The sequence below is a fragment of the Apostichopus japonicus genome, chromosome 21, assembly GCF_037975245.1.
Source record: "Apostichopus japonicus isolate 1M-3 chromosome 21, ASM3797524v1, whole genome shotgun sequence".
Taxonomy (NCBI): Eukaryota; Metazoa; Echinodermata; class Holothuroidea; order Aspidochirotida; family Stichopodidae; genus Apostichopus; species Apostichopus japonicus.
This window is the reverse complement of record NC_092581.1, coordinates 20259242-20273186: the sequence shown is the minus strand read 5'-3', so window position 1 is coordinate 20273186 and position 13945 is coordinate 20259242. Positions and strand designations below refer to the sequence as shown.

At 37.6% G+C, this 13945-nt stretch overlaps 1 protein-coding gene across 2 annotated transcripts; it reads left to right on the top strand.

Moving 5' to 3' along the window:
• Positions 1-6899: 6899 nt before the first annotated feature.
• On the top strand, positions 6900-13630 carry LOC139963240 (monocarboxylate transporter 4-like). Of its 2 annotated transcripts, XM_071963860.1 has the most exons (5): positions 6900-7044; positions 8772-8975; positions 9587-9730; positions 10178-10963; positions 12983-13630. In XM_071963860.1, exons 2-5 carry the CDS (start codon positions 8795-8797, stop codon positions 13102-13104), a joined length of 1233 nt encoding a protein of 410 aa, XP_071819961.1. In that variant the 5' UTR covers positions 6900-7044; positions 8772-8794; the 3' UTR covers positions 13105-13630. The 2 variants fall into 2 exon arrangements, with proteins under 2 accessions (XP_071819961.1, XP_071819962.1); XM_071963861.1 differs by lacking the exon at positions 6900-7044 and having other exon boundaries at positions 8545-8975.
• The last annotated feature ends 315 nt before the right edge of the window (positions 13631-13945 follow it).

The window sequence follows — 13945 nt, the reverse complement described above, 5'->3', positions numbered from 1 at the left end:
GCAATGTAAATAGTAGGTCATTCTTGTTGAGATAGAGATGGACCGATCTGTTTGTATGAAGGTCGCCATTCCAACAAAATAACATCAACTCAGTCTGTGGCAGAATTATATGATACAAGTTAAGTACATTTGTCGATGATTTACCCGGTGTTGTTTATGTATGTTTCTCAGTATAAGGGTATATATTTATATATACACCTGTATGAAACCGTAACTGGCAGTTTTATTATTTCTAAAGTGAATTTGTATGAAAGCACAACCTAGTAATTCTACGAAGTCATTTGTTAACATATTTTCACTTTCAACCCAATACCTTAAATGTGTAGTATTAGGTAGAAGAGGTGTGTATTGTTTAATATTTGTATTTGTAACGTCGTCGTATATGGATAACCGAAGTCCGAAGATATAAGATCAAAACGTGACCCAGGTTTTCTCGAGTAAACATGTTCTACTTGATACAAGATTTGGTCAAAATGTCCATATAACAGCTTATACCCAGTGGAAGGCCAGACAACTCTTTCACATCACCCGCTGAACTCATGATACATATATATAATAGAAAGTCAAGACCAATGTATTGGGAAGAAGATGACTTATAAAGTTTGTCATTTATTTCTCAAAATTTATTTTACCATAAATAAACGTCTAGACAGCATATGTAGTGTATCATGGTGATCCCTTTAACTTATCGCGCTTGTAAGGATCTGGTCAGGTACAATTTAGTCCTTGACTCATGATGACTGTTGTAATAATAAAATATTAATAAAAAAATTTAAAACGATTTAATTGTTTAATCACCGATCAATCAACGTCAAAACCAGGGATATGAAGTCTCATGTACTTAAATTTTTTTTAGTGTGGTTATTAATTAACCTCTATCTGCTTTTCAAAATGCTACTTCACTATATAGCTTTAAATTATTCCTTTGTGTAGTGTGTGTGTAGTGTGTGTAGTGTGTGTGTAGTGTGTGTAGTGTGTGTGTAGTGTGTGTGTGGGTGTTTGTTTGTTCTGTTTTGCTTTTGTTTTAGTACTTTTTATAGTAAACATCATTAAATGTCTTTTAAGTGCATACTTCGTACCAAAGAGAAAACGTTGGCAGCAATTGGGTGGGGAAGGGGTGCGGGGGGACGGGTTATAGAACTAGATATATATTATGTATTATATCTGCTGAGCCTCATTCCACTTTCAATGATCTCGCTTCACTCACATTGCAGCTGTATTCATTTGTAATTACTCCAATATATCTTCATATTGGCAAAATACCTCAGTATTTCCGCAGTGTAGTATGTCTGCCTTACAAGTTAAAATGTATAGGACTATATGGTTACATACAGCGGGGAGCTATTCCTTAATAGCGCCACTCTTTAAATCAGTTACGATTATTGTGTTTACTCATAGTGTTAACTTTCGCTTCACGCATTGATTAATAGTTAATATTTATCCAAGTTATAGTGAACCAGGTGAAGCCTACAACTCTGTTATGAAAGAAAACTTTTCTTGGTAATGGTTCGCTGTCAGTACTCAAGGATGTCTAATATATAATGACTGGAGAATAGCCCATCAGTGTTACGAGGAATGGTCCACACTATGAGGCAACGATATAATGACCGGAGAATATAGCACATCAGTTGTTACGAGGAATGGTCTACACTATGAAGCAACGATATAATGACCGGAGAATATAGCCCATCAGTGTTACGAGGAATGATCCACACTATGAAGCAACGATATAATAAAGGGGGGATATAGCACATCAGTTCCTTCTAGGAATGGTTTACACTATGAGACAATGATGGAGGCAATGATGGATCTGTTATTATAGATCTTTTTCGCGCTTCGCATAGGCAGTGCCATCCGTTCTGTTCCTATTCATTTGCAAAGAATGTTCCAGTTACCTACCTTCCACACTTCGCTACGAATGTTTAGGTGATGACAACAGAAAAAACCCCATTGCTAACGATTGATTTTCGGCAGGATTTAGTTTAGGCCGTATTTGTCTGTGTATTAAACTGAGTAGTCCAGTCCCTTCAATTGACACGCCTCACACGTTGAAATGTCCATTTCTCACAATTTTAAAAGTCGTGTATAAACTTGGACTAACCGTCAAGAACATATCAAACAATTTGGGCCAACGTCATCCTTTATTAGACGACATGCAAATATCGTCCCTTGGGGCTGTTTACAATCATTCTAAATAACCACATCTATAGTTTATGATGTGTATCGACCCAATCTTTCAGGTTTTATTTGGTACTGTGCAGTATATTTACATGCCACATACAATTCCATTTGAACTTGTTCGGAAAGCCTTTGTGAAAAACTTAGAATGTCAGACGTGTATATTATATTATATCAGTATCAAAAGAACAAAAAAAGGTTATTCCTAGTATAGAATGCTTTTCTTAAAATAAACGAGTAATGGCATGAAAAATATCAGCAAACAACTACAAAGTCTTTAGACCATATACAGATTGGTTTCCCTGGCTTCAGATATATTTACTCAGTTATTGCGCGTGGTTCGGAGATGAATCACAAAGCGGCATAGTGTATTAAATGGAAGAGAAATAAATATGCAAATTATCATGGATCAACATAGTTTTAAAGGCACCATACTTATATATATATCAAGGATACATACCGTTGTGTGTATGGTACCTACAAATGGTATGTACATGAATTTTAAAGCATAATGCAAGCTTTGTAATTCTAATTCTAATTCCTCTACTTCTAATTCCTCGTGTATACTGTAAAAACTATCGATTAAAATAAGCAATGAATGAATATGAAGGCAGAGTGGAAATCTTCCACAGATAATCTTGGGGAACCATTTTTCGGATACGCACAGGTGGTATGTTCACAGCTTGGATTCGGTGACGTCATTAACAGCGAGTCTACATTTCGTGCCGGTAAGGACCAATCATGGGCTCTGTTAACTGCCAAACAGGGGCGTATCCAGGGGGGCGCAACAGGCGCGCGCCCCCCTATTGGCCGTCACCAACAAAAAAAAAAGTTTAGCAAAAAAAAAAAAAATTGATGACGACCTTTATGTGAGATGTCGGTGATCGCTCAACCCACCCCCCCCCCTCCCGTATGCTTTATTTTTTGTTTGCCAAAAAAAGGTTTTGGCGAAGTTCGGCGGCATAATAGTTTTAGAAACATAGATGGTAATTGTGTTTGTATTATCACTATAAACACTAAGTGACATGCCAGCCATACTAAATTGTGCATTTTGTGTCCATATTTACTGGAAATGTTGCTTATTATTAAGGTCGAAAAATGGATCACATATGGCCATGGGCGGCGATCCTGGGTGGAGGGGGGATATATCCCCCCATGAAAATGGGTGGAGGGGATGTAATGCACCATATCCCCCCCCCCCCACCAAATGCCAGGGATAAGAATATTTTCATGCCTACATTTATGCATCTTCGTTAATGTACGGCTCTTTTTTAGCTCCATTTCTCGCCTACCATAAACGCAGTGCGATCTTTTCAAATAAAGCGTCTTTATAAAGCAAAAATAGTTGACTGTAGGCTTCATTGGCCCTATACCAACAAAATGTATTATTGCGCCCACGGTATTGATATAGTACATATATGCACCCTCATAGTATTCATATAGGCCCTATAGTAGGCCTACACACGTACATGTTCCCTCGAACAGCTGAGAATCTCATGTAACCAGGGTAATGCTTAATACACGTTTCACCTGGATGCCCTAGCAATCGGTACCTAGGAATGTAACTATGTGTAATTGTGTATTGCATGTGTATAGGCCTATAATAGCCTGCATGAGGCCATTTTCTTCATCGAATAATATAAAAGAGCTCTCGAACATTCTAACGTTGCGCCTGAAACAAGATTGACAGGGGCAATTTTCCCAAAATAACACCCGAAATTAAAAAAAAAGTATTTTGGATCCTGATTATGAGATATTTCGGACATGACATCCCTATTTTAAAGTTGGGTATATGCCGCTTGGAAACCTCGGGAAGTGCCGTTTCCGGCCATCTAGAGGGTTTGTTAATCCCAAAATTTTCTTATACGCTTCGCGCCAACTCATGGTGGCGCTACGCTTAGATAGTCAACAAGGTCATATCCCCCCCCCCCCGCCCCCACTCGGAAGTACGGATCGCCGCCCATGCATATGACACCATTTTGCATTTCAGCCCTTCTTCGAAAGCAAAAATTGTACACCCCTCCCCTTAGACCCATCCCCCAGGACGGCGATCATTCATGCCTAACGCCCCCCCCCCCCCCTATTGGAAAATCCTGGATACGCCCCTGCTGCCAAGGTACTGAACCAAAGCTGTCGTTCTGTTTTATGTCGTTGTGGAATACCGGCGATAAATGCCAACACGTTAACGATGTCGGTATTTGATGTTACCCTCCACCAGGATATGGTATTCTGTTTCTCAGCAGTTAAAGCAAATTATATATTACCATATGCGAATTCGAAGTGGGTTTTTCCTTTTCCCAATGATACAGGCGCCTTATCGCTTCCACCTGCAATAACTTGGCAACCACAAGTTGGAGTTTCTTCAAACTTGGTATGGATATTTTGGTTGACCACCTATACATGCTGATGTGTCTTGCAATTAATATCATGCATATTTATGAGGCGGGGCTGAGCGTTATTTTCGTAACAGAAGTTTGTATGCATTATAACTCAACAAGGGAATGATTGATCAATGCCATATACTTGGTGGGTGCGTGGTCCATAATGAATTGATGATCCTAAATATTTTGGAGCTCATATCATGAATATTAATGAGGCCACAGGGTCAAATACAATCTTTAAATTGCAATAACTTGGCAACCACAAGTTGGAGTTTCTTCAAACTTGGTATGGATATTTTGGTTGACCACCTATACATGCTGATGTGTCTTGCAATTAATATCATGCATATTTATGAGGCGGGGCTGAGCGTTATTTTCGTAACAGGAGTTTGCATGCACTATAACTCAACAAGGGAATGATTGAACAATACCAATACTTGGTGGGTAGGTGCTCAATAATGAGTTGATGAACCTATTGATTTTGGTGCTCATATCATGAATATTAAAGAGGTCACAGGGTCAAACGTCAACATCTTTAAATTGCAATTACTTGGCAACCACAATTTTGAGTTTCTACAAACAAGGTATAGTGATATTGGTATATGCTATGAGAGGCGGGGCTGAGCGTTATTTTTGTAAAAAGACTTTCTAAGCACAATAACTAGACAAGCTAGCTAAGGAATGGTTGATCAATAACATACTTGGTGGGTCGGGGGTCCCTATTGATTTCGGTGCTCATATCATGAATATTAATGAGGTCACATGGTCAAAAATCAAATTGTCAAATTGCAATAACTAGACAATCATAAGTCACAGTTTCATCAAACTTGAGTGTGTTATTGGTAGGTAGCTTACACAAGGAAAACTAGAATGAACACCGGGTGTATTCACCATTGGGAAAGCCTATACTCATCTTAGTCTAGCACATGGCTCCCGGATCTCCACAACGATTGTGATATTGTAATGTGTTTATCTAAACTTATCCTCTCTATGATTCTTTTTGTCTTATTCCCATATATTCGTAGAGAGGAGAGCTCTTGGTTGCGTTAGTTCTAATCTTCGTTTTCAGGTGAGCTATATTTCGCACAATAGCGGATCAGTCGTTTGATAGTTTGGTTTTCGTGCCCAGGTTCTTTCCTGGGTGACTATTTCTTAAAAAGTATATTTCGCAAAAAAACATTTAAAAGTATCGCAGTATTATGATTATGATTGTGATTATGATTGTGATTATGATTATGATTACGATTATGATAATGATTATTATTATGATTACGATTATGATAATGATTATTATTATGATTATGACGATGATGGTAATGATTAACATTTTTATTATCATTATTAATATCATTATAATTAAAATTTTCTTTATCATTACAGGTTTCAAATTGTAGGACGAAACCGAGCTACTGGCGTGAGTAGTGATGACAACCTAACAACTTATGTTAACGACGGTTTCAATCTTTTTATACCTACAGAACACGGGCACCAAGTCGCCATGGTGCATCTTTATGCATTTAGAACAACAACCTCCTGCGTACGACGCAGTCTTCAATAATCACGAAAATACAATGCCAGGCAACAGACCTGAGAATATCAATATAAAACGAGAGATTCCTCCCAGTACCCGAGCAGGAGGAGATGGAAACACCATAGCCACTAAGCAATATGGATTCACTAACCTTATAGTCGGTTATCGTGCTTGAGCAAACACTTCTTCACCTGTTTGCAGAGACCTTCTTTGTGCACCCTTCAATTTCCCTTTAAGGAATATTCAAAAAGTTTCTCAAATTAAGGATAGGTAGCCAATAACCCCCCCCCCCACACACACACACACACACACACACACATACACCCACGCACACCCCAAAAAAAACACTTTACCACAGCATACACATATCTGATTTTACAGCTTTACAGTGCTAGTGCTATTTTGAATCTGATCAGAAACTCTCAAAAGGAAATAATAATGCATTATTCATTGTCCAACAATGTTCGGAGGCAATCATTGACCGCCGTTCACGCCCTCAGTCCCTTCTCAGTATTTCTTCTGATCCAGCAAGATATATAGTGACATGATGAGCCTTTTCATTTAACGTGCACAATCATTAAATTTTAAGACAGTTTCCCTTATTTTAGGGGTTAAAAGTCTTACCTGCATTCAATTAATTTAAATAGTTTCATTTTGAATAAATCATTTGTTGCTGGTCCCAACAATCTCGTTATGGTAGGCTATATATATCCGTGTAGGGTTTATTCTTAATTAAAAATTACACGGTTGTCGTCTAATGTTAGGTATTTATTCGTTATATGTTAGTATTTATTCGCGGTGTTATTTCTATGGAGTACTAAAGTGGTATAGGAAATGTGATCTGTTCAAATTGGTATTTTAGTTTCCTTGACGCTCTCGGAAGACGACAGATATCTGCCAAAACCTGGATATAACCAAAGGTGAAACATACAAGTGAATAAACTTCAGAAATAGGTAAATGCATTCTCCTCCGCTTATATTGTCATTAATCACGGAAGACAGTTCTCTAACTGGTTTAAATTAAATTTGCTTATATCATGTTAACTGTTTGTGCTGTAGTTTAATTATTCCCAAAATGGTATTTGACAAAATGGCGATATTTTATGCACGGTATAAAATTAAAACTCGTAAGCTAATTCCAAGCAAAGAAATAACGTTGCATTGATGTACATGAGTATATAATCAAATTTTCTCGTATATATGTTCTTAAAACAAATTTTTGAATATGTTGGAAATTATTTCGTGGACATGCATGCGTTATTTCTATACAAGTAAATAACATGTTTTTTATCAGGTTCTTACCTGTAATATGTGATGTATACGACAAATGCAGTATGGTGTTTAGTGGAACAATCTTGTGAAAAGGGTAATTTAAAATAGTGCAATATTAAATCACTATGGGTGTTGAACTGATGTTAGATGGGTGAATGGCCCGTAATGGGTGAGGGGTTGAGGTGAAGTCGGGATTTAAGAGCGTAACCTAATAACATGGGATGAGATTACAACTTCTTACTACATTATATTAACATGTAAGTCAGATACTGCAGAGTGAAAGTTAATACTATAATTGGTGGAGTGATCCAGACGGCTTCAAAATATCCTTTTCCAAAAGATTAGTGAGATACACTGTTACATCATGTGCCATAACACTAATAACCATCGTTCACATAATATATCCATACCCGGTCTGAGAAGACCCTTCAAACACTCCATCGAGGCACTATTCCGAATCAAGTATGACCTGACACTAACATCACTGTCCTATTTTCGATGTGGACTTGTAGCTCATTGGATCATCATCTTATACGTTCACTTTATAGTGTGATATTGTAATTTATTTCACTAATGCATTTCTTTGAAATTGTACATATATTTTACTATTTTCATTAGTTAGTATTATAAATCATTATCATTTGGTTGTAGTCCCAACAATTATTATCTCGCCATGCTATCTTTGTCCATAATCTATTGAGTTTTGTTCTTAAATGAAAGTTAAGCTTAATTTTAATTGCCGTTTTCTCGAATTCAATTTGTGTGAACCATCATCACAGAAACAATCATAACATTTACAAAATAAATTGGACTTAGTATTTTTCAGAGCAAAAGCTAGTAAATTAATTGCAATAATATTATTTGCCATATTTTGTTTTCTGGTGATATAGAACACACTTACTGATATGGTTTACGCCCTATATTTGATGTATGATTTGACTGATTAGGGCCAGTGGTATTCTTCATGGAAAGATTTTGTCTCAGATATTTGCTGATAATTAAATGTTCACATATTAATAACGTAATTTGCATATTGTTTTCAATAGAACTGTTTTATTTGAGAGTCCTGTCATATTATGGACCAAAGTATAAGTGATTTTTACTTGAATATGTTATCTCCTTATTTAATAGCATAGAAGCACTTTAATTATATACGCCGTGAGCACTACTACAATTCCAAAATGGCCCCCAGTATGGCTATGAATACATAATAAAGATTATGACAACTAATCGAGTACGAACCCATTACAAGTAGTCTAATGTGATAACTTGCAGTGAACGTTTCAGATACGCCGGGTATAGTTTTTATTCATTCCAAACATTATTCTTGAAAAGCTGGTAGCATAATAATGCACGAAGACACACAAATGCATGCAGAAGATTGATTCATTTTCCTATTCACTTTACAGATATAAGTTCGGCAAAAAGAAACATGTCGCCAAATTATCACCAAGTTACAACCTTCATCGTCCGATCATGTTTGTCTTTTTTCGAGCTCGGTTCATTTAAGACCTACGGTGTTTTAATACAAGAGTTGACCAAGCGAGCGGATCTCTCCTTTACACAATTGGGTCTAATACTTGCTATGCAAAGAGTCTTGTCGTATTTATTAGGTAGGTATGTACATGGAGTCTCTTCTAACTCCATGGTATGTATATATGATATCCAAAAGGCAATTGGAAGCCTTTGTGAAAGTAAAACTTGTCTAGAATGTCCCTAGCTTTGCTTATTAGTGTTGTTTTCATATATTGGAATGTGAAAGATATTTGTAGGCAACCAAATTACACAATGTGTTGTAACGATAGTGATAAAATTCTGAAACCTTGCATAGATCTACAATGTTAGAGGCAGAAGAAAACGTTATTCTAGCTATGTAGGCTATTGCAGTACGGTAAACTGAAATTAACGAACTAGTTTAGTTGTCATCAAGCATAATTTGGCACATTAACTTCTTATTAACAATGGCTATATCTCACTGATTAAGCATAATTATATCATCTGACCCGTCTATCTTCGAATATATCTATCTTCGAATATATATATATATATATATGTATATGTATATATATATATATATAAATATATATATATACACGAGTCTTTGTTACTGTTCATGAATATGAACAACACCGTTGTAATTCCGTACTTTTAACATGTATTTTTCTGTGTTACTATTTAAGACATCACTTTTAATGATCGGAGTTGCTGATTTCTAATTTGACAGCTCCCTTAGGGTACCTCCTGTACAACATTATTGGACCGAGGGCAGCCATCGTCTTCGGCGGTTTACTAGTTGGCTTAGGGTATGTAGGTAATGGTATACTTCCATGGAACGCTCTATGGCTGACCTTGTGCTGTTCATTAATAGGTAAGTATCATTCAAAGTTCCCCGGTAAGAAAAGACTAATGGTTGTAATCTTCTACGACCCCGGTAGTTTCTGTCTCAGCTATTGAATTGCCAGATATATGGGATGGATGTGTGGATACTATTCTTTGATTGTTTGCCTTTCTTAGCTCTATTAAGGTTGCCATAACATGAAGGGACTCTGCTTGAAAATTATATATAGTTATATAGATATATATGAACAGTTACTACGTGTGGTCGTTATTTAGATATATTAAGAATTTATATTTCTTCTCTACTAAGCCATGGACGGTATTGCCTATTTGTGTATTTTGTGACAGAAAATCGATGTAAAGCTGTTAATGATGTTACGCAATTACGAGTTTTTATCAAGTCACTGCATTAACTGTCGTTAAATTAATGGCAAAACAATTAATATCATGTTTTTTTTTCACTTTCATGAAATATCAGGTATTGGGTTTGGATCAGCCTGGACGTCGTCTATTGTTATTCTTAGAAATGCTTTTAGCGATGATGCCACATTTGGGATTATCCAGACACTAACCGATCAATCATCTTTCATCGGAATGATGATCTTACCAGTCTTATTCGAGAGGTTACAAGAGCTATATGGCACCCGGGGAGCTTTACTTTTGTTTGGGGCTTTGAATCTCCATATCATTGTGGCCAGTATTACTTTAAGGCCAGAGAGAGGTCAGCAAGTCCTCCAAGAAGACCGCCATAACAGCGACGCCGCACTCTCTAAAGTTATGCCACTGATTTCTGTCCACTGGAAGGTCTTTGTTTCAAATTTATCTGTTCCATTTCTCATGATAATTGCATGTCTTTTCACATTTAACCTTGTCGGTTGGGCCCTTTTTGCCGTCACTCTCGGAATAGAGAAAGGTTTATCAAAATCCCAAGCGGTGTTTCTCTCAAGTTTTGCTGGAGTCGGAGCAATATTCGGTCGCCTTTGGTGCATATTGCTATATTATTTGAAAATAACTACTCCTTTCCACTTCATATGTATTCCAGCGCTATTAGAATGCATAACGTTTATCATTCTGATGTTACCGGACGACAATTACGTAATGCTTTTAACCGTCTCATTCGTTGTTGGAATAACGTTTGGACTGATAGGAGCGGCAATGGGCGGGTTATGTTCCATGAAGGTTCCAGTAGAAGATTTCAATCCAGCAGTGGTTTTATTTTTTATCTCAGTAGCCATGGGTAATGCAACAGGGGGAGGACTAAGCGGTAAGTATTGCTAATAAGTATTGACAGACTTTACGTATAAACACCAAGCCTTAAATTTCCTTCTTTTATTTTATTTTTTATTTTTGGGGGGTGGGGGCAAGGGTATTATAAAATAAGAACCTCTGTCTGTTGTTGTCAAACTCGGACGGACATGATGGGTCGGACGGACGGACGGACGGACGGACGGACGACTGGTGAAGTCTACGTATATTACACAGAGGAGACTTCTATCGATATCCTCGTCATAACTAGCAATTTGAGTATATTTCAAAGCTTTGAAAAGTTATTCCTATAAGTCGGTGATATACGTTGGATATTACTATTACATTTGTAATTACAGGTTAACAGAAAGTGTAGGGGCTAATGTGTGGAGACTATCTAAGCGGAGCGCCACCATCGGTTGGCGCGGAGCGTACAAGAAAATTTTCGGTTTTTCAAACCCCCAGATGGCCGGAAACGGCACTTCCCGAGTGTTTTATGCTGCGAATACCTAGCCCTGAAATATGGGTCTCAAGTCTGCATTTTCTCAGATTGCACGTAAAAATCTGTAAAAACATTGTAATCTGTATATTCGATGGTGTTTTAAGAGAGTAGCTATTACTCGTAGTGTACTCGCAAAGACGTTTTTGACTGTAGTAAATTACTACTTGCAATTAAATGAAATAATTAAATAAATGTCATAAGAAAAAACAGAAAGCATTTCTTAATGTCAACAAATGGGTAATTCCAAAACCATGTGCAGTTGCCAACAAATTTCTATGAACCAAGCACTGTCACGAATGCATCTTTATACAGTACAGGTGAAATGCTAATATTGTGTTTTTGTTCGTTTAATAATTGATTGCGTTTAAACATAGAGCCATGTTCCACGCCTTGCGTGTACTCGTAGTGTAAACGCAAATTTTGATGAGTGTAGCGTTTAGCTTATTACACTCTTATTTAAAACACTAAAATTCGATGAGGTATGATACAGACAATCAATTATCAGCAGTCCCCCCCCCCCCAGCATTTACTAAATTATTACACCTATATAGTATACGTGTGCATCGGAAAGATCGACAAGACATATGCATTAAAACATGGGCAGATGCACGTTTCGGAGCCTTGGTAAATATTGGGGGGCTTATCATGCATTTGCCCCCTCAACTTTTTCATTGAGGGGGCTGAGCCCCCCCCCCCCAGCCCCCCCCCCGGTTCCGCCGCCACTGGCGCAGCGCCAACCCGTGGTGGCGCTCCGCTTAGATAGTCATCACCTGCTTACGGGCCCCGAAAAAAATTATTTTCGCACGACGCCCCTGGTACTAAAACAACACGCACTCAGTGGAATGTAAAACCAAAATACACTCTCTCGGTATCCTCAACAAGTTAACTCGTTTGGAAAATTCTTCGACCAGTTAGGAGGATGGGCTACTTAACTGATTTCTTAAACATGGTTTCTCATCGCTGCGTGTACTCTTTCTGTGGTATCAAAACTATGACAATAAATTAAGTTTGTTGGCTTAATGTGCACTAAACAAATACAATGGTCGTAGGAACTGCGGGGCTGTGAAAAATATGGAGGGGCGGAAGTATCATTCCCCCCCCCCCCACGCTTTGCAAGTCAGAAAACCCCTTTTTCATTTCCAAATGAGAAAAAAAATCTCATTTAGAGCACCAAATTGCATCTATGGCCAGGTGAAAATGCAAATTTATTTACAAAATGGAGTGGGTGTTGAAGTGTGCTATATTGCACCAAATCGCATCTGAGACCACCTGGAAATGCAAAAAGATTCCAAAAGGGGAGGGGGACACCCCATTCCCTTAGACCCCTTCCCCAGGCCGGCCATCAGTCTTCAGCCCCCCCCCCCCACTCAAAAGTACCTTCCTACGCCACTGCAATGTTGCATTTAAGTGTTATTGGCGTATCAAGCAACCAAGGCTCATAAAGTAACTAATGTTTGTAGAAACTCTTTAGTTGCTTTCTAATAATTATGAATCTGAAGCTTTTATCAATAATCGTCTTTCATTTCTTTTCCTCAGGTGCTGCGTACGATATTTTTGGATCCACGCAAATCGTGTTTCTTGAAATGGCAATCGCAAGTTTTCTGGTATTTCTATTAGCATTCTGTTGGTCTATTATCGAGTACATCAAAAATGATTAATCATATGCAAAGGAATTCCAAGTCAGATAGCATGCGTATCATCATAGGGAACCAAAAAAAACACCCGTCAAATTTAAAACTTCAACGGTATGTAAATAAACTAATCAATAATAAATTTGTGGTAAAAGCTTCAACAGTTAATAGAAAAGGTCAGACACTGGTAATGCTGCATTTCTTTACAAAGCAGACACCGTTATTTTCCTAGGTTGCTTAATTATGACGCAAGCAATCTGGCACCTGGCTGTTTGTTCGCGGAAACGAGATCTCTAGTCCCCGGAATTCCATTTACCGCCCAACTCGGGCATGGTGCTATTTGATTTGTCAATTTTATCGTATTTTAGATGAATTTACCGACTGCAGGTGATATTGGAGATTTTCCTTCTTAATGTAAGTTGGTGATAGATCGAATTTAGTTTCAATTGATTTCATCAAAAATGTGATGACCCCTTTCCATTTTCAATGATAAGATTCGCCACCCGATATACACAGAGAACATAGTTACTACTGGAAATCTTAAATTTGTGTACCAAAGTAAAAACTGGATCGTGCTATAAATCAGTAGCATGTGCTATTAGTATTACAGTAAGAACTGAGAATATGTGTAATTCCAACAACTCCAGTTGTTGGGATATGTTGGGATTACACATATCCTCAGTTCTTACTGTAATCCTAATAGAACTTGCTACCGAATTATCAGATTTGTCAGCACAATCCAGCATTTACTGTGGTAACAAACCTTAAGATTTACAGTAATAACTGTAATCTCTGTGCAAATCGGCTGCATTCGCCTACTGTTTGCATGAATAAAACACTGTTAGAATATGTTAATGGTTGTAAGTAT

Excerpts from the sequence above, each read along its gene's own strand:
- LOC139963240 (XM_071963860.1), top strand. The coding sequence starts at position 8,795 with ATGTCGCCAAATTATCACCAAGTTACAACCTTCATCGTCCGATCATGT. Across the intron at positions 8,976-9,586 it reads AGTCTTGTCGTATTTATTAG|CTCCCTTAGGGTACCTCCTG; the intron begins GTAGGTATGTAC and ends CTAATTTGACAG. Across the intron at positions 10,964-12,982 it reads AACAGGGGGAGGACTAAGCG|GTGCTGCGTACGATATTTTT; the intron begins GTAAGTATTGCT and ends TCTTTTCCTCAG.